Genomic DNA, 26,674 nt, shown 5'->3' on the forward strand with positions numbered 1-26,674 from the left:
TTTTCTTTTTTTCTCGTTAAATTATGACTTTATTATCTTTATGTTACAACTTTTTTCTTGTTAAATTATGACTTTATTTCTCGTAAAGTTATGACTTTATCCTCGTAATATTATAACTTTTTTCTCGTTAAGTTATGACTTTATTCCTTTAATGTTACGACTTTTTTTCTCGTAAAGTTATGACTTTTTTCTCGTAATATTGAGACTTTGTTCTCGTACAGTTACGACTTTATTCTCGTAATATTATGACTTTTTTCTCTTAATAATACGACTTTTTTTCTCATAATATTATGACTTTACTCTGGAAATCTCAGATTTATTTCCCTCAATGTGGCCCTAATACTCTGTAGTACATTTGCACTTTGGCCCTCACTGCATTAGACTTATATACTATATACTTAGACTATAAACTGTGTTAAACTTCATCACAATGTTCAAATGTTTTTCAGCTCCAGACAGATTTATTTTAATAGTAAAAGTTGCTGACCCCTGACCTAGCACTATTAGCACTATTCCCACATTCCCTTACTTTTTTTAGTTTTTATGTTTTTTGTTTTTCTCTCTTCATCCACACTCTTATGCACTGTAAGCCAATGCCCAGGCTTGTCTGTTCCCTGGTAGTTGTGGTCTGTTCTGTATGATGACAGATTGTAACGTGAAGTTCTCAATAAAAAACGTAAAAAAACGTAACACAGTTGACGTGGTGACGTCACAGTCTGCGTCAACAGCCTGCGCCAGCGTCTCCCTCTAACTTTTGCTGTGTAATCTGTGTGCAGCCGCAGCTAACAGGCTAACAGGCTAATCTGCTAATCTGCTCTCTCAGGCTCTGATACATTTATCAATACTCGTTATCACAGAATGGAGTATCTAATCGGGATACAGGGACCTGACTTCGTCCTCGTCGCAGCTGATAATGTTGCAGCGAGCAGCATCATCCAGATGAAACACGGTGAGACAACGAGCTAGCCTAGCATTAGCCTAGCATTCAGCTAGCTGCTAACCTGCTAACAACACATGTTCTCACAGCTCTTATTCACGTTTAAAGCAGCTTGTGTCACTCATAAGTTGTGCTTAACGTTGTTTCTTTGTATGGTGTATTGCTGTGTAATGTTTAAAGTCCCCTATTATCACAACATAACCACATAAAGTGAAGCTAACAAAGCTAACAAAGCTAACCACAATGTTAGCCTCATTAAAAGGATTAATCTCTCATCCTGTTTATGTAGTTAGGATATTGTCTTTCTTTGATGCTAACCCTAACCCAACAGTATATGTATACAATACGTTTCATAAACTGCTCTGAGGTAACTACATTTTATGTTTTTGAATATCAGAACTAAAGTTAGCATGGTTAGCATGAGTTGCTGAAGCTGACATGTGAAAGTGAAAGAGAAATCTGATGTGAAGGTTGATCACTCTGACAGTCAGGAAATGAGCACTTAAATAATTCATATTCTGTTTCTTTGCTTCCTCTTTTTCCAGACTATGACAAGATGTTCAAACTGAGTGAGAAGATCTTGCTGCTGTGTGTTGGAGAAGCTGGAGACACAGCACAGTTTGCAGAGTACATCCAGAAGAATGTCCAGCTCTACAAGATGAGGAATGGTGAGGAGGACCATAGTAGATCTATTTCTGTGTGTGATTAAGCTTGTTAAACATGATGCTTGTGAGGTAAAACTATCCTTCATTTTCCTTGGAAATCTCAAGTTCAACTCCAAAATGTCTAGTCATTGACAATGATGTCATATTGGAAGGCAAACCATGTGCTGAAGAAGCACTCACCTTGTTTACCTTTTATATACTTTACAAACTACTACAACCCTGTCTACACCTCTGTGTATATATATATTAGTACATCTCATTATTACATACTACATTCCTGTTTACACCTCTGTGTACATATATTACTTCTCATCATGCATATACATACTACATCCTGTTTACATACAGTTTTCCCATCTAAAATACTGTCATCTACAAAATTACAAATTTACATTTACATTACTATTTTATATTTACTTATGTTTATATTTATTTCAACTGCACTACTTTATGCCTTATATTATCATTTTGCGTTAACATTTACTTGTGGGATTTCCCCTTTTATATATAAACATATTTTATGAGCATCGTTGAAGGAACCTGAGACCAAAGATTTTCATTGCCAATGACTGCTTTGCTGGAATTGACATATGACAAGTAAGGATCCTCGGACCTTAAAACTTTGTGTCTGATGCCTCTTGTTTTTTTTCAGGTTATGAACTCAGTCCAGCAGCAGCAGCAAACTTCACGCGGAAGAATCTTGCAGACTACCTTCGGAGCAGGGTACCTATCATTATACACATATACTGTAGTACTAATTGTTTACAACACAGAATTTATATGTTTTACTTATCAACATTAATTTGCCTTTTAAACCATATGAACTTTGAGCTGTCTTTGTAGTTTTATCAAGAGAAATGTGTCTCCTTTTTAACTGTGTGGCACACCAGCTTTGTGGGCACAGTGTAGACTATTCACTACACTATAACTACAAGTGATACAGTTAAATTAGGGCTGCTCAATTAATCTGAATTTTATCGAAATTGCAATTTGACTGACGTGTGTGTACACATTATGTTCTACGGACTGAAGAAAACATCTTTGTTTGGTACAGATCCCTACAAAAATCACACCATAATAATTTTAATGTTTTTCAATGAAAATGAGAATAAAGATGTAAAAATGATCATACCCTCTAAAATCATATCGCAATTGCAATATCAGTCAAAATAATCGCAATGAGATGTTTTTTCAAAATTGTGCAACCCTAAATTAAATTGAGTTGGGATATAACAGCTCAAACTATGAGTTGACAAATTCAGATCAGTGTTGTGTGACAGAACACTTAAAACTCTCTAAACCTGAGCATCCAGCCTGCAGTTAGTAGTTCACCTTCACACAAACTGTAGAGATTTGGCTGTCTTGGTTTGTGGGGTTCATACGCTACACTGATGTGATCCATTTTGACTCATCAAATAAACAATGTCTTTAAAAAAGATTTAACAATCAAGCTTGCATAGCCAAAGCGTTAAAAAACTTCATAACAAAGTGTGGAAAAAGGCTATATATTTATCTTAGCTTGCATTACTTGACATTAGAAATGTGTCCATTTTATTATTTGTGTGTTTGTTTTGAAATCATTTGTTCCTGTCGGCACTGGTCTTTTCTAAACGTCTTTTACTCTCAGCCCTTTTAAACAGCCACCAGCTTCCCATTAAAGCAGCGGTAGTAATGTTTTTATCTTGTGAGAATTGTTTTCTCATGCCCTGGAAAGACTGTCTGTTTTAGTGAACAGTTTACTGAGAGATCATATGGCTATAATAATAACCAAAGTAATTGTTTGGGTTGAGGGGCACATTTTCTTGTCTGAACCTCCAATCTGCGCACTACAACATAAAGAGATGATGTCTTTTTGTGGGTCAACTTTATAAAGTTGAGTCCACTTTGGGTCCTCGCGGCCGATAGCCAATAAAATTATAGCATTGTAATTCTGATTAAGAAAATAAGCTCTTTGGTGTAAATCGGGTGATATGCACATATTTATTTAACAAAATAATCTTCACAACTCGACAGGCTTCTAAACAGAACATATACAGTAAATAACCAGTTGCTAGATAGATAGGGGGAGAGCGTTAATTATGATTTTAACATGTGAACATAGCCAAATTTAATTGAACTTAACTTTAATACAGCTACTTTGTCAAAACAAACTAAAAGCTACCAGCAAAGCAATGTAAACACGTTTCCTTTGTATACATTTTTTTTTACTGAAATTTGAAAATTGTCTTTTAAAATAAGACCACACATTGTTATTCACAGAAAACAAGTTTAATAACAGCCTCGTGGTGTCATCACAAATGTAAATTCAACTTCCCCGTCACCATCTGCTGCATCACTACAACACTTGTAATCATTGTATATTCCCTCAGTTAACCAAACGGTAGCGAATGAATCCCCCGCACCAGTGGTCACCCTCTGAATTAAGCATATTCATCGTGGAGTAATGAGCGAACATGCCTATAAATCTTTTAATTTCTATTTTAACTTAATTACATTCCTCTGTTAGCATTTGCAATCTCATTTAGCTGTAGGGAACGAATGATAGAATCACAAATTAATTCCCATAAGTTAAAGTAACACTCACTTCAAATGGCAGGGACGGTAACCATATGTGGTAGGTTTACTCATCCATGTGAAAAATGGGTTCTAATTTCTGCTTGAATGGATTTGTTTTGTTGTCTAAAACTAGACACTCAAACACAACAGAGGCATTGCTCGTCTTGACGACGTGACACTGCTGTGATGTAGTACTAGAGACGTTCTGGTGGGAATTAAGTCTCACTTGTAATTACACGTCTGTTTGTGAGCCACTAGATGCATTTTGACAGAGCCAGGTACATTTGTCAGCTTGTTGTGAGTGGTGACGGAGGTTCCCCCCTTTGAGACTCTGTGACAACACCTGAGCCTGCAGCGCTGTCTCCCACCCCAACTGCACAGTTGCTCTGGGTATATTATAAAAAAAAAATACCATGATTTTGACCTTCAACACTTTAATACCAAAATCTGTGGTCAAAAAAAACATGGCAAGGTGCAGAATCTTTCCTTGTTATTTAACGCAAGCTTGGCTTTACAACCAGGCAAGCTAACCAGCTAATTTGTCCGTCTGCATGTTTGTGAGTTGGCTTGTTTATTTATGCTGAACACGTCTTGAAAAGCGCAGTGCTTTTTTAAATTATTATGTGTGTCCTTAAGGCCTCGCAGAGACCTGAGAGCCCTGCAGAAGCAAAACACACTCTTATGCCAGGCAGGCAGTACAGTGGAAGGTACACGTGCAAGAAGAACTAGATTTAAGTGCATTTATACTGTAAAACACGGAGCATGGAGACTTACTCTCTGAATTGTTCTTACTTACTGTACTTACCAGGGCTGTCCTCGCCCAAAGCTATTCTTTGCCAACTAATTGATTTAATCGACAGAACTGTAAAACGTAGTTTCTACACAAAGAATCACACAAAAGTACCACTTTAAATCTTGTGTTTACCAGAGACGTGCTCATAAGTTTCTTGAAAACAAGTATTCAGCATGAAAAAAAGCATAAAAAAATCACTAATCGACTAAAGAAATCTTAGTTGATTAAGACCAAAACAACAGATTAGGACTCACTGAAGTGCCTCAAAGGGCTTTACATACAAAAAAATCCTTAAACTAGAGCAAAATATGCCAAACTGCTCAATGCATCAGTGTTAAAGAGGACCTATAATGCTTATTTTCAGGTTCATACTTGTATTTTGGGTTTCCACTAGAACACGTTGACATGCTTTAATATTCAAAACACGCTTTACTTTTCTCTTTCTGGCGTGGACTTTGGGCTTTGTAACTTTGCAGACCTTTTACATGCACAAAAACTATATAACACACTAAAGGAAAGAGAAAAAGCACAAAAGGAACTTAAAGGAACTTGATTAAAATATAATCTAAAGTGAGAAAAGTGTCCTGATTTTAAAACTGGAAATAGCAAAGAATAAGTAAACACATCTAAGAATCTGACCAACTTCTGATACTTGACACTTTTCAGTACTCTATTCTCCAAAAGTAATGAGGCCTACATGTGTGCTATTAAAAACACTAGGATGCATATTTATAGGGCTGCAGCTAACTAATTATTTTCATTATCAATCAATCTGACAATCATTTTCTATATTAATCAATTGTTTGATTCAGAAAAATGTGAAAAGTGGCTAACATAATTAAACACTGCCCAAGATGACATCCAAAGATCCAAAGTAGCAAAATCCTCCCATTTGAGAAGCTAGAACAGGATAGTGTTTAACATTTTTGCTTAAAAATGGCTTGCATCCATTGTCACAATAGTTGCCTGTTCATTTTCTGTTGCTTTGATTAATCTATTAATGGACTAATTGTTTCAGCCCTACACATTTTACATATGTTTTTACCTTGTAGTACATAGTTCATGTTGGTGTTTGTGTGGTTTCAGATGTGGGAACGCACTCCGCTCAAGTCACTTCTGCTTCTCGTATCCGCGCGTTGTATCTCCATCGCTAATTTGTTAAGAGTAGTGCAGCCGCTGCCTGTCACAATAGCAGAAGGGTGAAAATAATTACAAAAAACAATTAGTGTGGCAGAGAAGGGAATGTGGGACACATCGAACGGGGGATAGGGGTAGAGGAGGAGGAGGAGGAGGAGGAGGAGGAGGAGGAGGTGTGGGGGTCCCAGGGGGGAACAACCAGGCCCAGTAGACAACACCACACAGACTGGAGTGTGAGAACGAGTAGGAGTCAACAACATGCACACAGATACGATATACAACGTGCACACAGGAGGGACCTATAGGATCAGGATCATTTTCACTCCGTCAAGGTTGTACATGTTGTGGAGGATAACATTTATATTCATGTCTTGCCATAAGCTGCGAGTGTATCGTTATTTTCGTGCCTCACGGTGATGAATTTGGTTTTATGAGTGCAGGATTTACTAATGCTGCGTTCTCAGGAGTGCTCAGAAACTGAAGCAATAGCAGTTTCTCCTCTGCATCCCACACCTTCCTCCAGCTATGCTCTTCTCACATTCATCAACCTCCAGAGTACACGGACATTTGCAAATTATGTTGTATAAACAGTTTTTTTTTTCTTTTCTCCCCTCCAGAACATCTTGAGTATGTAGAATATGTAATGTGTGTTATCCATTTGAATGTGAAACCGTCTGCTAAAGTCTTGAATCGTTTAATATCAACTAGAAGTAACATTTCTTTAACAAACGGGCAGGAGATCGAATCCGACCCGTTTTTGGGTCAATAATGATTCTCTTTGAAGAAGCGTCTCAAGTGTGAGCGTTACCTAAATAATTTAGTGCAGTTGCTCCGACACAACTTTAATTAATGGTTAAATATTTGCATCATTGATCAATCTATATTAATAGTTTAATCATTTGGTCTATCAAGTACCAGAAAACAGTATTAAAAAAAAAAAGCCCATCAAAATTTCACTTTTATCAAGTTCTTATTTTGTTCGACCAACAACCCCATTTCTCAAATATGTTCAGTCAACAATCAAATCCAAATATTGTTGCGACTAATCATTTCAGCTTTACACAACTTGCATAATAATAATCTGGATCATTTTATAAAATGTTAATAAGAACAAAAATGTAATTTACTGAACATTTTACATCTATACTTCTAATGTCATTCCAAGGAAAATTAACTCTTAAGTAATGTAGTTTGCTATAATGACAGCCATTCATTTCTTTAATGCAACTTGTGATTTTTAGGTTGTAGCGGACTCAAACTAGAAAACCTAATGAATCTATCGGTACCGACCATGTCATACTAGCTTGTCGCGAAGGAGGTTAAATGACGCTCCAAACTTTGGTGGGGAAAGACTGTCATGGCCATTTTCAAAGGGGCCCTTGACCTCTGACCTCCAGATATGTGAATGAAAATGGGTTCTCTGGGTACCCACGAGTCTCCCCTTTACAGACATGCCCACTTTATGATAATCACATGCAGTTTGGGTCAAGTCATAGTCAAGTCAGCACACTGACACACTGACAGCTGTTGTTGCCTGTTGGGCTGCAGTTTGCCATGTTATGATTTGAGGGTATTTTTTATGCTAAATGCAGTACCTGTGAGGGTTTCTGGACAATATCTGTCATTGTTTTGTGTTGTTAATTGATTTCCAATAATAAATATATGCATACATTTGCATAAAGCAGCATATTTGCCCACTCCCATGTTGATAAGAGTATTAATTACTTGACAAATCTCCTTTTAAAGCACATTTCCAGAAGGTAAAAAAGTGTTCGATTAATCGCTATTAAATATTTGAATCGATTGATCGCCCTAGATGAAAGATCAATTGTGAAGTTGTTGTTGGTCCACAACTTTTAGAAACATTTCCAGCAACATGTACGGCATAGATTAAGCCCATTTGTTGACTAAAACAATATTTAATGCAGATGTAGGTAGATGAAAACCGCCTGTGGTCCGAGACCATGCTCCCGCGTTCCTGTCTGGGGAACTGGCTGCATATGTTGGAATTTATTTTAATTAATCTGATTAAATCATAGCAGATTAAAGTTTAGCCCAGACAGAACGGAAAGATAATGATCTGCTTTTGTATATCAAATCTTTTTTTTCCCTACCACCCTTAAATCATCTTCTGAACCACCCCCCCCCCCCCCCCCCCCTCCATCACGTGATCCCACTGGCACATCCAGACCCTTAGGTTAAAAACCACTGTCTGATAAATGAATCAGTGGTATATAGTTAATTCTGATGGCCTTATTCCTGCAGGATAAATTCCAGATGAGTCCTTTAGTCTGAAAGATGTCATACCCCAGTGGCTGCAGACCTCCGGGAGGTGTAGTTAGCTAAAGCCAGCCGAGCATGTCGGCGCAGAGTAAGCGAAACCCTGTTCACATATACGACCGTGTGTGCTGCTTACCAGCCCGCCGTCCAGAAAAACAACTCCGCTAACCTCTGGAGTACTGCATTCACTCGAGCTTTAGAGAGGAGACAAAGAGGAGAGAAAAAAAAACTAGCGGTAAGCATAATCACCTGAGGCCTCGACTCTGCTGCGTGCAGATCAGTATAATGATACACATGAAATTCAGCACAGAGCAAAACAACAACTGCAAAGTTTTAGGGACGTAGAAACTCAGCATCTGCTCTGCCTCTTGTTTGTTTTAGCTTCTTGTCTGATGTACTAAAATAAAACCATATTAAAGATAAATAGAGATTAAATTGATATTGAATTGGCAGGTGTAGGTATGTGTAGGAGGCTGAGACGTGAGGTTAAATAGATACAGCAGAACTCACAGGGGAGGCAGGTGGTTTATAAATATCACATTTTTTTTGGACATTATGTAGAAGCCTTGCAGTCATCAGTTTTTTTCTATATACGTGGATGTTTGCTCTGCAGTTTGCTGAAGAAGTCGAATTTATGTCAATCTGTAAAGTTTCAGCGGTTTATTTTGAGTTTTTTTTCTTCCTATAAGGCCACACAGCAACAGTTAGCCTCTGCGCCGTGATGATCTACAGCTGGCCCCATATGGGTTTGTAAAATATTTTGTAGCACGGGCACACAATGGGTACAAATAATTACTGGCGCCATATTGCACACGGCTCCCCTGCTCCCGCACAGATGAACAATTAATACAGCAGATTGAGGAGAAATGCCAATAAAGAGAACATGCCCCGGGGCGGGGTGCACAAATAGGGGGAGGGAGGGAGGGAGGAGGTGGGAGGAAGGAAAGGAAAGGAGGGAGGGAGGGAGTGCTGGAACGTGAGAGAGAGAGAGTTTGCGGATGAGTTTGGGATGATTTGTCGCGTCCTGACCTTAATTTGTGTCACAACTAGAGCTGTTTTTGCTCTGAATCCTTCACTGCCGATGTCTTAAAGGAATAGTGCGACATTTTTTGAAAAATATTTGTTTTCTTGGTGAGAGTTAGGTGAGAAGATCGGTGTCTACCTTAAAGGGAGATTTGTCAAGTATTTAATACTCTAATCAACATGAGAGTGGACAAATATGCTGCTTTATGCAAATATATGTAAATATATATTATTGGAAATCAATTAACAACACAAAACAATGACAGATATTGTCCAGAAGCCCTCACAGGTACTGCATTTAGCATAAATGAATATACTCAAATCATAACATGGCAAACTGCAGCCCAACAGGCAACAACAGCTGTCGGTGTGTCAGTGTGCTGACTTGACTATGACTTGCCCCAAACTGCATGTGATTATTATAAAGTGGGTATGTCTGTAAAGGGGAGACTCGTGGGTACCCATAGAACCCATTTACATTCACATATCTGGAGGTCAGAGGTCAAGGGACGCCTTTGAAAATGGCCATGCCAGTTTTTCCTCTCCAAAATGTAGCGCAAGTTTGGAGCGTTATTTAGCCTCCTTCACGACAAGCTAGTATGACATGGTTGGTACCAATGGACTCCTTAGGTTTTTTAGTTTCATATGATATCAGTATCTTCACTCTAGCTTTAACACTGAGCCAGCTACAACCTAAAAATTGCAAGATGCTACTATTTTTTTATCTTTGGACAGAACCAGGCTAGCAGTTTCCCCCTGTTTCCAGTCTTTGTGCTAAGCTAAGCTAAGCAGCTTCTGGCTCCAGCTACATTTTTACCACACATACATGAGATTGATATCTTCTCATCGAACTCTAGGCAGGAATGCAGATAAATGTATTTTCCAGAATGTCAAACTATTCCCTCAAAAGAAATACCAGGTAGAGTGTTTTTTACATCTGCTTGAAGGCGACGGTAGCAACGCACAGGTGGAAGCTTTTGTTTCGTGGCACTGATTTCGTGCCCTTGTTTGGCTGAGTGCAAGACTCGCAGCGGGGGGGGATAAAACATATGATGCGTATTGTTTGCATGTGAAACACGGGTGTGAGTTCAGGTGGCTGGGTTAACAAGGTGCCTGGTTCCCTCTGAGGTGACATGGGAAGGTTATTTTGATGCCAAGTCCGTATTATTGTTACATTGTAACCAGCGAGACAGGTGTCTGCTGGGTGGGGGATGGGGGGTGACGCCACTGGGGGCGTTCACAGACTCACGGAGGAGTTAAAGCACACACAAACACACACTAAGATATTCATCCTGAGATTCACGCCCGTTCTGCACACTCACAAACACACTCTCTTTCTCACGTGTGTGTGTGTGCGCGTTCAAAACCGTCGTTAACACACCGACTAAAGCCTGCTCCACAGGGAGCATAACGATCCTCATTGCCCTCGTGGCAAACACAAGCGCTAACACACAAGTCACAGAAATAAGCAGGTTGGCTCAGAGATAAAATTGAAATGAGAGGGCAGGTGTGCAGATCATAACTCGCCTGGCGTCATATGAATCATATTTTGCCTCGTTGCACGACGGCGATGCAATATTACATTTTATCATGTTGCATTTGAACCAAAAAAAAAAACACTGCACTGCTTTCTACTGCCGTCAAGAATATAGGCCATAAGTTGTTTTTTAAATCCCCCCCCCAAAAAAATGTTTGAAGGGATTTTTTAAAATGAGGAACAGTGGCTCGCAACAACGAAGAGAGAAAATTAGTGTTTTGGAGGAAGAGAAGGGAGAAGAGGCTGGGAGCGTAAAAGATGTAATTTAAAAAGAGAAGAAGGGGGAGAGGGGGAGGAAGGGGCAAGAGAAACGACTTTAGAAGTTTTTAATGAGCCCTGGCGCTACTCCAGGGCTCAGGGTGAAGGCGGTGGAGAGGGGAGGAGGGAGGGAGGTAAAGAAGGGATGAAGAGGGAGGGAGGGAGGGCGCGATGGAGGGAGCAACAGGGGTGCTGACTCCCAGCAGATGTCACACTGCCAGTGACACCCTGATTTCCCCCTCCTCACACACAAACACAAACACACTCACCTCCTCTGTCCTGTGACGCCCTTTCACCTTTACTCTCCAGCTACCTCTCCCTGTGCGCTCGCTCTCTCTCTCTCTCTCTCTCTCTCCTCCTCTCCCCGTGCTCTCTCTCTCTCTCTCTCTCTCTCTCTCGCTCTCTCTCCTCTCCTCTCCTCTCCCCGTGCTCTCTCTCTCTCTCTCTCTCTCTGCGTTAATGTTGCCGCTGTGTGCGTCACTCCACGTCTCTTCTGCTAAGCTGGAAAATCAAAGTCAATTATTAAATGACAATCTCAGTTAGTTGAGGAAGTGGTGCTTTTCAGGCGGTTAAATGTCTTGATCTCGTGAGCCGGTCGATGAAATGTACTGTCAGTGAGGTCATTGTAACCATACTAGGGATGTTAATAAATAAGCGTTTAATCGTTAACCGACATCGAGCATTTAAATCAATTAACGCTGTCGGTTAAAACGGTTAAAAGAAATGTTAATAATTGATTAAAAAGCTGAGGAAACACTCGTCACTTTAAGGAGAAAAGCTGGTCCACCTTAAGAGAGTCTGAGCCGGAGTTACAGATACAGGAAGTTGGCTCCCGTCTTGAGCTCGCTTGAGCGGAGCGAGTTGTAGCCTCGTAGCATTTATTCACCGACAAATTTCCATCTTTCAACCTCCAAGCGTTCCAGACGCACAACGTCCAACGTAAACAACCACCATGGCTGATCGTGATAAACTGATGTTTCATTGTCGGTCATTTTTAACATTTTACCGAACAACTTTAGTGCAGAGAAGATAACTTTTCAGGGTTTGTTTTCCATAACCAGCTAACTAATAACCTCTTTTTACATCAATTTACACGCAGAACAGGTTTTATTATATGATAGTATGTATTATTTTAATTAAATATAGGCAAATATACTAATATAATGTTGCCTTTTAGTTGATAGTTTACCATTTACAGTGTGCACTTCCATTGTTGTGACGTCAGACACAGGAGTAGATGGATTTGCACTGAGATTACAAGTAGGAACTCCGACTTCGAGTGGCGTTTCATTGTACTTTTTCTAGTAGGAGGTCGGAAATGTTTGAGTTGTCTGGAACGCAGCATTACACATGACGTCCAACTTTGTTTTACTTGCCGTAAAGAATACCACTCAACAGTTGTATAATGTCCAACAATAACATTGAATTCAATTAGTGTGCATCCCAGGCTTACCCGTCTCAACGATCTGAATATTAAACCTCTACTCCCTCCCTCCTCTTGTCTCCAGACTCCGTATCATGTGAACCTGTTGCTGGCGGGCTACGATGACGCAGACGGCCCCGGTCTCTACTACATGGACTACCTGTCTTCCCTGGCCAAGGCCCCCTTCGCTGCCCACGGCTACGGAGCCTTCCTCACTCTCTCCATTCTTGACCGGCACTACAGACCAGGTCGGTTCCGGAGAAATGCCTCATGCATGTTTTTTTTTTATTGTTCCTGTGAGACTGACTGGAAAGACAAGACAGAGAAATAAAGAATATGATGCATGTCTGCAGAGCGTGACTCACCCTGGTCTCCGTACAGACTCGTGTCACTGTAAGGGGTCTTGTTAAATAAACATAATTTCACCTAATGGCAAATGATTAGTGTAGAAACAAGACACCACTTTGTATGTTAATTCTATGGTGGTTTGTAGCGAAAACATCCCGATAAATCTGACAAACTAGCATCAAATGTTTTTAGCAATTAACTCGTCTTGTTATTCTCCCCACATGGCGTCATGCTCCCCCCCTTTCTCCCCAATACCACACTGCAACATCCACTTAACTTCTCCGTTAATAAAAGCTGTTTTTCCTCTTCATTTCTATCTAATTTATGTCTCTGTCATTCTCATTTTCTTCTTTTTGTTCTAGATCTGACCCGAGAGGAGGCGGTGGATCTCCTGAAGAAGTGCATCGAAGAAGTGAGTTCAAGAACAGATTCGTTTTTTTTTGTTTTTTTTATATAAGAATACTAAGCATTTTATTTAATTGTTCATTATGTTGGTCAGCCTCTCCAATAGCAACGTAGCTCTGGAAAAGTGGCCTCAGTGTACTCTCAGGAAGTCGGACAATTCACTCTGATTCGGCTCACATGGATTTACTCTTATTACTGGGAATCCACATCAAAAACCAGACGTCCGTTCGATCCACACTGACCTTGGATCTGACCTCCGTTCGGCCGCGAGAAGCTTAGAGGACGGCTGCCAGCCAAACCGTCTACACCAGGCTGAAATTTACTGAACAAAAAAAATAAGTTTTCACGTCGGCTCCACGGGAAGAAATCAGCATTGTTTTATTTATTGATTCACTTTTTTTTTTTTTACTTTTTATTTAAATTTTTGTTACAGTACAGACTATGAAAATAAAGTCAAATAATAGTAATCAAACCTCCATCTTTGGTCCAGTGTGTTGTTATGCTAATACATCTTACCTAATTATTCAGGTGCTCGTTACAGTCAATATTTTCAAAATGCCCATTATAGACCATATAATCATAATCGAGTACTGATTGATTCTGGCAAAAATCATAATCAAGATTATTTTGGTCAATATTGAGATCACAATTATTTGTTGACTTTGGAAGCATCATAGAAAGAACATTTTGTAGCGTACATTTTAAAAGTTAAATGCATAAATCTTAAGAGCAAAGTGAAGAGGCTAGACCTAATGAAGGACTTTGTGCTCTTGTAAATAATTTAATCATAAACACATTGGGTGTATAGATATTAATGGTGATGTCATGGCAAACAAAAGCACGGTAAACCGAGAGCAGGGAGCCGCCTTCCACGCCAACCTGGAGCCGGTCGCGGCGCTCCACCACTGAGGAAATACGGCCGGCGAGAGGACCTATGAGGGGATCCTCCCGTCCCGAGAGGCCGTCCGTGACCCGTCGTGCAGGGCAAAGTGCATCGCTGTAAAAGAAAGGGGTGTGCTGGATTTATAACACGAGACAAATCAAGAGCGTCTATGTGAAACGCAATAATCGTTTTATGTCCATTATCTTGTTTAAAGCCAAAATCATAATTGAAATATTAATAATATATATCAAGGTACTCATTAGAGATGATATCAAACGAACATAGAGCTTTCATCCAGGAGACCGCTGTTGGTGTCCCGTGTTCACAACATTACAGCGGCCGTAAAGTGACGCCTAGGTGTCCTGACAGAGCGTCAGTTATGTGACTAGTTGGGATGAGAGCGTGTTGTCGTTAACAGACCTTATTACCAAAGTGCTCCATACAGAGGATTTATGGTATGGAATGTCTTCCTACAGGGAAAGCGGCGAGCTCGTAGCCACGCTGTGAGCACTGATCAACCATTACAGATACTGTTAATAAGTTCACAACATATAAACAGCGGGAGATTTGTGTGATTTTTAAACAGCTGTTTGTGGAGATTACACTTCACTAAGCACGCCAGAGGAAAGAAAATAGAGTGGCGGGGGGTCCTTTTGGAGTCTTGGGAGTCATTGTGGATTGATGCATTTGATAAAAGGGAAGCGTGTCTGTTTGGAGAATCGGGCGAGTGACGGGCGTCAAAAACGCTTCTAAAAAATGTGGCTCGCCTTTAATAGTCAGTATACCACTTTATTGTTGGATGTTATTTTTCTGCTTTACATGATTCTACATCCATTCTGCTCATTCGTTCCGTTATCTTAACATTTCTTGTCTCTTTTCTCCGTCCTCCAGCTGAAGAAGCGCTTCATCCTGAACCTCCCCTCCTTCACCGTCCGTTTGATTGACAAGGAGGGCATCCATGACTTGGAGACGCTCACCTCCGGCACCAAGTGACCGCTCACTGCTTAACCACCGACCCCTCACGCCCTCGTTTCTTTCCTTTTTTTTTTTTTGTACCGTTGACCTCCTTGCTCTTTCTGTTCCAATAAAAAGTGACACACAGTTGAGATACAAGCTCTTTGTCCCTGTGGTGCTTTCTCATTGCTCTCTAGTCTACTCATCTGCACATAGAAAGAGAACAGCCTTCTGGCTGTGTACTTTTGCACTTGTACTCAGCGAGTGTGTGTGCGTGTGTGTGTGTGTAATGTACACTTGCTCATGCTTGTACACGTGTAATAAAACACGCATGCACATATGGCGTAACTTGAAAAAGGAAAAGTCGTTTTCTCATAGAGTTTTGTTCCCTGATTGACCAAACTACATAGAAAGATTGGTAGTATTTAGTGTAGAAGTCAAAAAAAAAAATCATGTTTAGTTTAAATGGTGATTTAGAACTCTTATATTTATTATTATATATTTGTTTTCAAGCAATAGGAAGGCATACTTTATGAATCCCTTTAGGGGAAATTCAAGCTGTGTTATATACAAATTTAATTTAGTATATGAGCGACTAGATCTTATCTACTGTATGTTCAAAACAAGGTAGTTTAATAATAGCAATGTATCCACATAGTCAATTAAAACATCTCAAAATCGACTGTAGAGTTGTATCAACGCCTCTCTGACGCAGCGTCAGTAAATGAATAAACATAACCTGCACAAAGTTGGCGTCAGCTGCAGAACTAATGAATCCGGTAACGTCGTACAGGTGTTCTGATAGTGATTCAGTCGGGGTGCCTGAGCGGGGTTGTCAGAAAACAAATCCAGGTTAGCCTCGGGTATATGTTTTAATACTGTATGTGTTTTTTTGCACCCTCTTGTTTATTTCACCACCAACCAATACACAACACATTCTGAATTTGAATAAATTTGAGCTATAACCCGAAACTCCAACCTTGGAAAGTTGAAATATGGACAACAAGCTGAAGATGCAGATAAATACAAGCGCTCCTATTTTTTTTACTACTGTAAATAATCCTATAACTCAAGGTCTGCTTACTAGCTTTCTACAGCATCTCACAGTCTTCATCACAGCGGATGGAGTTTTGCTCGGTTGTCATGGAAATGGCTCCGTTTTCATCTTCTGACAAGTGTGATAAAGTATGATAAATTTTAATATACAGTATTTAAAGGTACTGTATGTAACTTTCAGAAAATCCTTATAATTAATGACCCCTGTGGCCGTTGAGTGAACTGCAGTCAGCATCTTGACATCCGACCACATCGTCCATTAAGTAAGAGATAATGTACAGATAGCCGGTCATTGTTGTGTAGGAAATCCCCGACAGGGCGATGCCGCACCCCGACGCGGAGCTGAAGGAGTTTATTTCACAACAATGACCCGCTAGCTTCACATTATCCGGCTTATTACACGATTACTTACTTAAGAAATCAATATTTTGACACCAAAACGATCCGCCAGAGTCTGAAATCAGAGCTGCACCGATAGCAACGGTCTGCTATACATAGCAACGGTCTGTTATAAAGAAATTACAGACTGCAGAACGCCGTGTGATCGACCAATCAGAGTCGAGTATTCAACACAGCCGTGTAAAAATGAATTTTAATGCTGAAATGCTCTTGTGCAATGTTTCGAAATGTCACAATTTATACAGAAGTTGGGATGACATAAAGAAAGAACATTTAAATTAAAGTTCAAGTTCAGGTTCAAGTTCAACTTTATTGTCATTTTTCCACATTCAAAGTACACGGCTAAAACGAAATGGCGTTGCTCGCGGACCAAGGTGCAAACACAGACATACAAAAACAGTCACAAACATAGAACATAACACAGTGAACAACGTGCAGTATAAAAGCAATCAGGTCTTTAAAGGCACTATATATAAAAACCCAATGACTCTCCAGTAATTCTCCTTGTATAAATACCTAATAAATAGATAAATAGAAGTGACAGTGTAAATAGTAGACCTGAAATGTCTGTTTCATGTCCAGCATGAGACGTGGGGAGGGAGGGGTCACGGATAGAAGCGGGGTGTTTTACGCCTCAGATTCAAAACAGTTTACAGTTGTACTTCCCAAAATTAGCTTTTTTCCCTCACAGACCATTCATTCATTCATTCATTATCCGTAACCGCTTATCCTGTTTAGGGTCGCAGGTTCGAATCCAGCTTGTGGCCCTTCTGTGTGGAGTTTGCATGTTCTCCCTGTGTGTTAGCGTGGGTTTCCTCCGGGGTTCTCCGGCTTCCTCCCACAGTCCAAAGACATGCAGGTTAATTGTTGACTCTAAACTGCCCGTAGGTGTGAATGTGAGCGTGCATGGTTGTCTGTCTCTACGTGTCAGCCCTGTGATAGTCTGGCGACCTGTCCAGGGTGTATCCCGCCTCAGCCTCCCCGCAACCCTCACAGACCAATTGCTCTTAAAACAATTACAGTAGCTCCTAAAACTAGCCGAGTTAAAGTGCATTTTCTCATGAAAGCCGTATCCAACGCTACTTTATTTAACCGGGTGACGTGTCAGTAATCAAGCTGTAAAATAAGTATTTTCAGACTTTGTAGGGAGCAGCTCACCATCAGGGTGAATTTATATCATATACATATATCATATATGCTAAATATTGTCCTGGTGGATAATATGAAAGTGAAATAATTGAATTCCTGCACATGATGAAATGCAACGTTTTCTTTTGTCACGCATCAAATTCACAATATGAAGGAACAACATCTTGACGCTGAAGCCACAGGCCGCTTTTATAGTAGATGTGCTGACAGTGTGCAGGAATCCAACACTTTCTTTTAAATGTGTTTGTTACTGAAATTGGTTTTTGAAAGATCAAGAATGGGCCCTGTAGGTGTATAGGTGGGTTTTTACAGGATGATCTTTAATGATTTGCTGGAAAAGTAGCTGCTGGAATCGCTGCATTGTGACTGTATACAGGGAGAGTTACAGTAAACGAGCATGCTTAGCCTATATACAGCTGTAAATGGAAAAACCAGGGCAAGTTGGTAACATCACAGCTGAACGAGTGTGTGTGAGCGAGACAGCATGTGTGTGTGAGAGTGTGTGTGTGTGTGTGTGTGTGTGTGTGTGTGTGTGTGTGTGTGTGGCTCTATCATCGTCTCCTCTCTCCAACACAGACAGGTGATTAATAAACATTAAACAATCCCTCCTCTCTCAAACACACCGGAATCTGACGGGAAGAGCAGCATATGTTTGCCTGGAGGCACAGAGAGAGATGGAGAGCGGCCCCGCTGAGTGTCAGATAGAGGGAGAGAATAGGGGGAGAGGGGGGTGAGGAAGAGGATGGGGAGGTGGGGGGGGGGGAGTTAGGTTACAGAGTGGGAGATGAAGGGATGGAGGAGGAGGGGGGGGAATTGACACAGGAGGGTAATGAGATGGGAGGAGAGAAAAGGGAGATACAGGCAGGTAGAAATGAGTGATGTCTGAGAGCAGACGACACGTGTTCTGTGTGCAGTCCCTGGAAAGCAGTAATTGCGTTGAGTATCTCGTCCCGGTTAAATAAAGTGAAGGACTGTGCAGGGGGAGGTGAGAGGTGGTCGGTGGGAGAAATGTGGAACAGATGGGTTGAGGGGGGAGTCGAGGTGTGTGTGTGAGGCTTGTTGGGCGCTGGGGGTCGCACCGCTGCCGCCGCTCTCCCAGGTACAATGTTTCAGGGCTGCAGCTGTGACGCCGCCACCGCCGTCTCCGCCGGGACCCTGCTGGAGCCCTGCATGCAGAGATAGAGGGGCCCTGATTTGTATTTTGGAGTGGCCCCTTGGGGTGCACACAGAATATTTGTCCTAAGCATGATACGTGTATCGCCACTAATTCAGGCTCTCGTGTTGCCCTGCGCTACACAAAGTAGCCTACTAAAACAATTATTCATTCATTGTTTCATACAGGGGTCAGTACCTTTTACTATCAAAAGAGTCATTTTAGGCAAAAACAAGACAAAAAAATCTGTCTGGAGCTGCAAAACATTTGAGCGTTGTGATGAAGGTAACACAGTTTATAGAGGGCCAAAGTGCAAATGTACTACGGAGTATTAGGGCCACATTGAGGGGAAAAAAATCTGAGATTTCCAGAATAAAGTCATAACTTTACGAGAAAAAAAAGTCGTAATATTACGAGAAATTACTACTTTATAATATTATGACTTTATTCTCGAAATCTCAGATTTATTTTTTTTACCTCAATGTGGCCTTAATACTCCGTCGTACCGTCGTACATTAGACCTACAACAATGATAAATAAAAATGAAAATGTAAACAAAAAAACAGTTATTCATTTCCAATTTTTAAAATCCACAGGGAGCCACTGGAGAGGAGCTGAAGAGCCGCATGTGGCTCCGGAGCCGTAGGTTGCTGACCCCTGGTTTAGTAGATTGACAGAAAAATGAATCAACAATTTTGGCATTAAGTTAATAGTTTATCAAACAACAAGACTCTCAAGTCTACAGCCACGCTTAAATCACTTGCTCTGTGAGGCTGTACTTAATGATAAAGTCAGCATGCTAATATGCTGATGATCAGCTGGTTTACCTTGTAACATATATATAGCCAAGAAGTGAAAGTCAATTGTTCGTTCCATTCCAACATCAGCGCCCAGCATGCGTCCGCCATTTTGGACTGAAAGCGACAATCACACGCCTCTGTACAAAGGTAAAACAAAATGATTTCTATTCTATTGTCACATTCTACCCAAACGGTCTGTGTTGAACCATACAATTTTATAAATATAACAAGTGTTTTCATAAAACAAACACACCGTCTCTTTGCTACTTTAGTCTTAGTTTCGCGTGTTAGCAGGCTAACATTGTCTAACTAGCATTAAACACAAAGTACCGCTGGGGCTGATGGGATTTTACAGGTTTTTGGTCATAAACCAAAGTATTGGACAAATTAAAAGTTAAAAGTTTGACCTGATGATTTCGCTTAATTAAACGTTATTACAATTCATCCTGGGGTGTGTGTACCACATTTCATGTCAATCCATCCAATAGTTGTTGAGATATTATACTCAAACCTACAAATGTCAACCTCATGGTAGCGCAAGAGGAAAAGTCAGAGAATCACCAAAGTTATGAAGATACATCCTCTGAGGAACTTGAATATCTCCATGTAATAGTTGTTGGATTATTTCAGTCTGAAGTGGTGGACTTACCACCACTGCCATCCCTGATAAGGAAATGCCAAACATTTACTAGTTTTTAGCTGCTTTTTATGTTTAAAATCATTGTAAATTGAAAATCTTTTGGTTTTGGGCGGTTGGTGAGATGACTTTGGACTCTAGGAAACTGTAATAGACATTTTTCACTATTTTCTGACATTTAATAGACGAAGTAATTAACAAAAAAAACATCGACATCAATCAATATCAAAATTAAGTGTTAGTTGCAGCTCCTCGCTGTGACCTTCCTGTTGAAGTCACAGTAGACGTTGCCTACAGGGATCAATAAAAAATACCATTATTGCCACAAATGGAAAGAGGCAGCATTTACAATAAGAGCACAATAAAAGCCTTCCATTGTCACCTATGGATTTAAAAGTGGGCAGCTGCGTTTAAAGGTACCTGAAGGGTGCCATTACTTTTTTTATTGTTGTAATGAAAAGATAAAAAATCATGAAACTAAACCGATCAGTTCTTAATTCTTTAATAATATATTACATTTATGCCGTAATACAATAATAATAACAACAGTAATAACATTAATAATAAACATACACAGAAAGTACAAAATGATTTGTGTTATTTTCTTAAGTTACCAACACTTCAAAATAAAAGAAACCAAATCTCCTTTTAGCTGCCTTTGACTCCCTCCTATACCCCCCGCTGTCGGAGAACACCAGAGAACTCAATTTCCCATGACCACCCTCTAAGAAGAAACTACATATGGAGGCTTGTGCTTGGTCCAATCAGGGTGGATTTAAAAGTCTCCGAAAGTTCAAGAGGAGCAAAGAGCAGGCTGTTTGTCTCGGATATGGCTTTACGACACTTCCCAGATGAGTTCAGTCCAAAAAGATGTGTATAAGTGTGTGTGAGAGAGAGTTGATGGCAGGGGGTTTCTAAAACACACATAAAGGTGACATGTTTACCAAAATAAAAAAAAAAGTAGGGAGGAAATAAATATGTAGGAACTCATCCTGAAGAGATGTTTTGTAGACGCCATCATGACACAAACCAGCTACTGAGAAGAGAGGTCCATGCGTCATGTTGAGTGAGGTGGTTGTGGACACACATTACAGTACAGATATCATCATGACCCCTCGCCTCCTTCGACGACAGGGACCGCAGAGGTTGTTCTGGGAGGTAAAAGTCTTTATCCTGAGGGCGAAGGTAAAGACGCAGAGGGGGCACCAGTCAGTCTTTTTCCACCCCTCTCTCTCTCTTCCTTTCCTGCCTCTCATCTCATCCATCCATCCATCCATCAACACATCTGGTCCGTCCCCTCCCATCCTATTTGCGGTGCTTCATCTCCTTGTCGTGGTGGCTCTTCCCTCCGCCCTCTCCTTTGTCCAGCATTTTGATCGCCTCCATCAGGTAGCTCTGGAAGGCGGAGAGCGCGGCGCAGATGGCGGGCGTGCCGAAGCCGTGGGTGAGCAGGCTGAAGTGGGTGAGGCTTCCCTGGACGCCGGGCTCCAGGCACGGGGTGGGTCGACTGCCGCCCAGCGGAGAGCGGTCCTGGGACATCATGTCCACAAACTCCTTACAGATCTCCCTGAGGAGGAAAAAAAGACATTAGTTTGTTATTGTGGCACTCTGAGATTTATTCCAACAATGATATTCAGTGCAATCATTGTTGAAAAAGTGACTTTTACACCCTTTGTCAATCAATGCCCAGCCCCAGTACACCTTTATGTGGAATAAATCTGGCCTTTACCCTGATTGAACCATGAATTATGTGCCAAGGTAATGCTTTTACACCCTCAACAGAAAGGCCACTGGAGTTTGGGGGGGAAGTCCAACTAAATAAAAACTACTATTTCCCTTTTTACGGTTTTCACCATATCAAAAAAACATTTTGATATTAGTCGTACACAAAATGTACAATGTCAAAATGTTCTTTTAGGAGTAATTATTCAGTGTGCAGGTGCTTTATTTACACTTCTTTTAAGTTGCATGACCCACAAGAGACCCAACTCCTATGTTTGGTTAAAGCTCCAAAAACTCTGGATCCTACACTTCCCATAATGCATCTTTTGTTAGACCCTCCCTGTCTGGTGAACACTCACGTCTTCTGAAACTCCATGCCCCTCAGTTTGTAACGCATTTATCATTTTTGTTATATGCTGAAATGACTCAATGTGATGCAACATTGCAAAACTCCACAGTAGTACTACTCCCCGTGACCAGCACATTGACTCTGACGTGTAAAATCAGCAGAGCGCTCCTTTAAAAAGTGTGCAGCGTGGAGGGGAGGGGGATGAAGCACTCACTTGGTGGCGAGCAGCATGCTGCGCCGTGTTGGGAGCTGGTCCGGCTCGCTCTGCCTGCACAGATACTCGGCTGTGGCTCTGGCTGGAAACTCTGTCTCGCACACGTAACCGAAGTCCCGCGCCAGATGGACGGCCTCACCTAGAGGAGGAGGAGGAGGAAGAGGAGGAGGATGAGAGTGTGTCTATCAGGGGGTTTCTAAATCCTCATGTCAAAAATTAAAGCGATATATTTTTTGTCTGGGATGCAGGAGTATGAGAGGTACATCTCAGCTTAAACTCTATGCAGGAGTCACTTAGCAGTTACCACGGCAACCTTTAATTGCTGCTACACAGACACAGGTGATTGAGATTTAGCTAATTAGTGCAGTTACACACACTTACACTAACTAACTAGAACAAAAAGGGAGTATTCTGCATTCAAACAAAGCAGCCAAAAGGTCAGTGCTTCATCAGATAATTATCCATACATGTGCTTTTTTAAATGATACACATTTTTAAAAGAGCTGCTGTAACTGCTCAGGGTCAGGTGAGGTGAGGTCAGGTCAGGTCAGGTCAAGAGACAAAAACTCTGCATCCATTTTCTCACTTTCACTACTCAAACAGTTCACTGCTCTTTGGCTTTGTGAAGCGGCCGCAGCTTTAGAGTTTTCCAAACGACACCATCCACGCATGCAGCCACCCATGCTGTGACTTGTTTATCCACGTCTGCTCATGCGAGGAGATTTCCATGCGAATATGTGTCTCTATCTGTCAGGATGTATGCAGGTCACAGTATGTGTATGTATGCCTGTGTGTGTGTGTGTGTGTGTGTGTGTGTGTGTGTGTGTGTGTGTGTATGTGTGTGTGTGTGTTTTCCCTACCCTCCACTAGAGATGTTAGCAGAGTGACGTTGGCTGCCTTGCGTCGCCCGGCGGGCAGGTTGAGGCCAATCTTCTCCAGACGCTCTCTCAGACAGCGGCCACCATTCTTTGACTTCGCCCTGAGGGAGGACAGGGAGACAGAGAGAGCAGTTTTTAGGAGATGCTCCTTGTGTGTGTGTGTGTTTATGAGTTTTGTAGTGGTGTGTTTGTGTGTGTGCCTGTGTGTGTGTGCGTTTATGTAAGTGAATGTGAAGCTGAAATCTCCCTACAGTATGTTCCCTGTCAGCACTGATAGTGTCTTGTATTTTTCTCTGTGTTTTTAGTTGTTGCCTTACTTTCCTTTGCCAGTTCTCATCCCTTTTTTTTTTTTTATTCTTAAATATTTAAATTTACATTAACATTTATTAATACAGAAATATTTTTATGAATTTACATGACAGGCAGCAGTGGTATAGAAGAAGTATTCAGAGCATTTACTTAGGTAAAGGTAGCAAAATATATCCTGCGTTTACGCCAGTAAAAGCACAGAAGTATTAACAGATATGTACTTTTATTATCAAAAATAAAAGTACTTATGATGTAGAAAACGTCCCCTGTGAGTGTTATATTTTATATAAATGGATAATGGGGTTTGGTGTATACTGTGGAAGTAGCATTTCACTTTCACTCACTAATTAATTTATGTACTTTGGGGTGGTTTTAAACATAACTATGCATTATATTTAAATTTTTCATACGTAAAATCTTAATTTCCAAAGTAACCAGTAAGTAAAGCTCTCAAATAATGTGGGTTAAAAGTATAATGGTGCCTCTGAAATGACATGCAGTGAAGTAAAACTGAGGTTAAGTACCTCACATGGAGTGTTGTTATCAGCTGGGTCTGCTGATGAGGGACTCGGGTTTACGATATTTACTCCCCTTTAGATCTTTTAATTATGTCCTCTTAAAGTATTTCAGCCTGCAACCCGAATCATAAAGTTGTTCTCTCTCGCCCCGAGGCGGTGCTTCATTAAACCACACTGCCTCTCTTGTGATTTCAGTCCCATGACCCATTTTGGGTCCTCAGCTCTGGCCCCATAGTTACGTTAAAGCGCTCTTATTCTGAAAAGCTTTAAGAAAATGGAGCACATGGTTGATAGCAAAGGACGTTTACACCAAGAGCTGCTGTCATGTGCTGTAAAGCATTTTGTGTAAACTAATGACGACAATCTATACTCACAAATTCAATATGAAGAAGAAGTCTGTAGTCGGCCTTGTTTTTTGATTATTGTGCAAAAGTTTGGAATCACGATCGCTGCAGGACGTTGAGTATTTGGATCTGAATCACATGAGGCGACTGATTACTTTTATAGTTTACAGTATAAATATCAACTTGTGAAGATCAGTGGTTTTGAACTGTTGTCTTATGACAAGTTGCAGATTTCCTACATTTCCTAGAGTGACTTTTTACAACATTCAGAGCAGCATCATGACGTTAATGTTCACTGTATATGAGCGAATGTCAATGATCTCAGTGTTTTAGGCGTCTGCTGATGGAGAGGCTGTTCTTTTCCTCTTCTGTGATGAATCTCTTAATTTACTTTTATTAACCATCGTGCCAAATAGTCACTCACTTTTGGTTTTGCTAGATGGTTAAATAAAACGCATTAAAGGGGAACACAACCCAAATTAAGAATTCCAATATGCATGGCCTAGTAAAGTTCAATCAATCAATATTTGTGAACATGAGCTCTTCTCTCACAAAGCCAGAAACCAGAGAAGTGAGTCTCAAACTGGTGACGTCATCAAGTATAAAGTCTGGAGCTGCTCCATAGACAATGAATGGGAGACTTATTTTGTTTGTTTTCTTTTTTTATACCAAAATGAGCTTCTATTGTAGTGTTCTCAGTTGTCTAACAGAAAATGTTCCCACCTCTGGGTGCTCTCAGTGTCATCTGTAGCATCTCTCCCTATTCATTGTCTATGGAGCAGCTCCATACTTTACACCCTGTGACATCACAAGTTTGAGTTTTAGCGCTCTAGTTTTTGGATTTGGGAGAGAGTTTTTCATGTTTACTAATATTTTTTTGGACCGTCTTAGACCATGGGAATAAAATGTATGGATTTTGATAATGTAGTTCCCCTTTAAATATTTTAATTTGAATTCCCAACATATGCAGCCAGTTATCAACGGGAGTAATGAGAGATACAACACAAGTCTTACAGCTGTTTTCATCTTAATTCAAGTTATTTAAGGCATTGGTTCTCATCGCATATGTTTCATAAGCTGTGACAGTTCAACCAAGGATGGATTTTTCCTTCTCACACCGTTGCATTTTTAGAGGTTTAATGAGGTGAAACTTTCCAGTATAAAAGCAAAGATTTAAGAAAAGTGAGACAAGGTTTGGAATTATTAATTAAAGGTGTATTTTTTGTCTCTCAGTGTAAGCTTGGAGTGACAAAAACAACAACTACATCACACCCCTATTCATTCCCCACCTCCCTCTCACCTGCGGAGGACTCCACCCAGCAGAGAGGCGTTGAGGCACTCCGGCGGGGAGAGGCGTCGCTGCACCTCCCCGACCGTCACCTTGTACTTGGAGGTGGAGCTGAGCAGCGAGAGGCGACCCGGGACCGAACAGAAGACCTCGGCCGGGTTGGACACGGATCCCATACCCAGACCATCCTTACCGAAGGACAGGACCGACAGGGACGACCCGTTCAGCTTGGACGGGATGGGAACTATAGGTGGAGAGATGAAGGAGGTCAAAAAGATACATGCTTTCAGCCTTATGCCTTATTTGTGTCAGACAAAAAAGTTCAACAGCAACAAAAACTGGATGCTTAGGGGGGGTAAAAAGACATTGAGGATGAATAAAGATCATCAATCTAAAACATATGTCTCGTGCGGTGACAATTGTGTTGTGTGAATGATCGTGATTAATCTATTCGGTGTCATGTTCTCCCCCGCGTCGACAGCTCTAATTCTGGAGCGCTGCTTGTTGATTCTGTTGTTTCAACTTGCAGGTGGTTGCATCTTAACTGCGCATTTTCAAATAGCTTTATGTCACACCTCCAAGAGCTCAATTCACACTCACTTTTCTGCACTGTGGTAAACTTTTAAGAGGAGTTTTTCCCTGTCTGTCTTGTTTTGGAG

General features: G+C 40.8%; 2 protein-coding genes across 3 annotated transcripts in view; one reads left to right on the forward strand and one right to left on the reverse strand.

Moving 5' to 3' along the window:
* The first annotated feature begins 727 nt into the window (after positions 1–727).
* Positions 728–15,358, forward strand: psmb2 (proteasome 20S subunit beta 2). The gene is made up of 6 exons (XM_074613221.1): positions 728–949; positions 1,483–1,605; positions 2,255–2,325; positions 12,695–12,857; positions 13,320–13,369; positions 15,137–15,358. The coding sequence occupies exons 1-6, from the start codon at positions 859–861 to the stop codon at positions 15,236–15,238; spliced, it is 600 nt and encodes a 199-aa protein (XP_074469322.1). The 5' UTR covers positions 728–858; the 3' UTR covers positions 15,239–15,358.
* Positions 15,359–20,879: 5,521 nt separating this feature from the next.
* Positions 20,880–26,674, reverse strand: part of tfap2e (transcription factor AP-2 epsilon) — an 18,857-nt gene continuing 13,062 nt past the window's right edge. For both annotated transcript variants that reach the window (XM_074613885.1, XM_074613886.1), the window contains exons 4-7: positions 26,028–26,259; positions 23,539–23,657; positions 22,679–22,817; positions 20,880–21,960 (exon numbers count right to left, since the gene is read on the reverse strand). In XM_074613885.1, the coding sequence (XP_074469986.1) occupies positions 21,699–21,960; positions 22,679–22,817; positions 23,539–23,657; positions 26,028–26,259 (752 nt within the window). In that variant the 3' untranslated portion in view covers positions 20,880–21,698. The remainder of the gene's footprint in view (positions 21,961–22,678; positions 22,818–23,538; positions 23,658–26,027; positions 26,260–26,674) is intronic.

The sequence above is a fragment of the Sebastes fasciatus genome, chromosome 17, assembly GCF_043250625.1.
Source record: "Sebastes fasciatus isolate fSebFas1 chromosome 17, fSebFas1.pri, whole genome shotgun sequence".
Taxonomy (NCBI): domain Eukaryota; kingdom Metazoa; phylum Chordata; class Actinopteri; order Perciformes; family Sebastidae; genus Sebastes; species Sebastes fasciatus.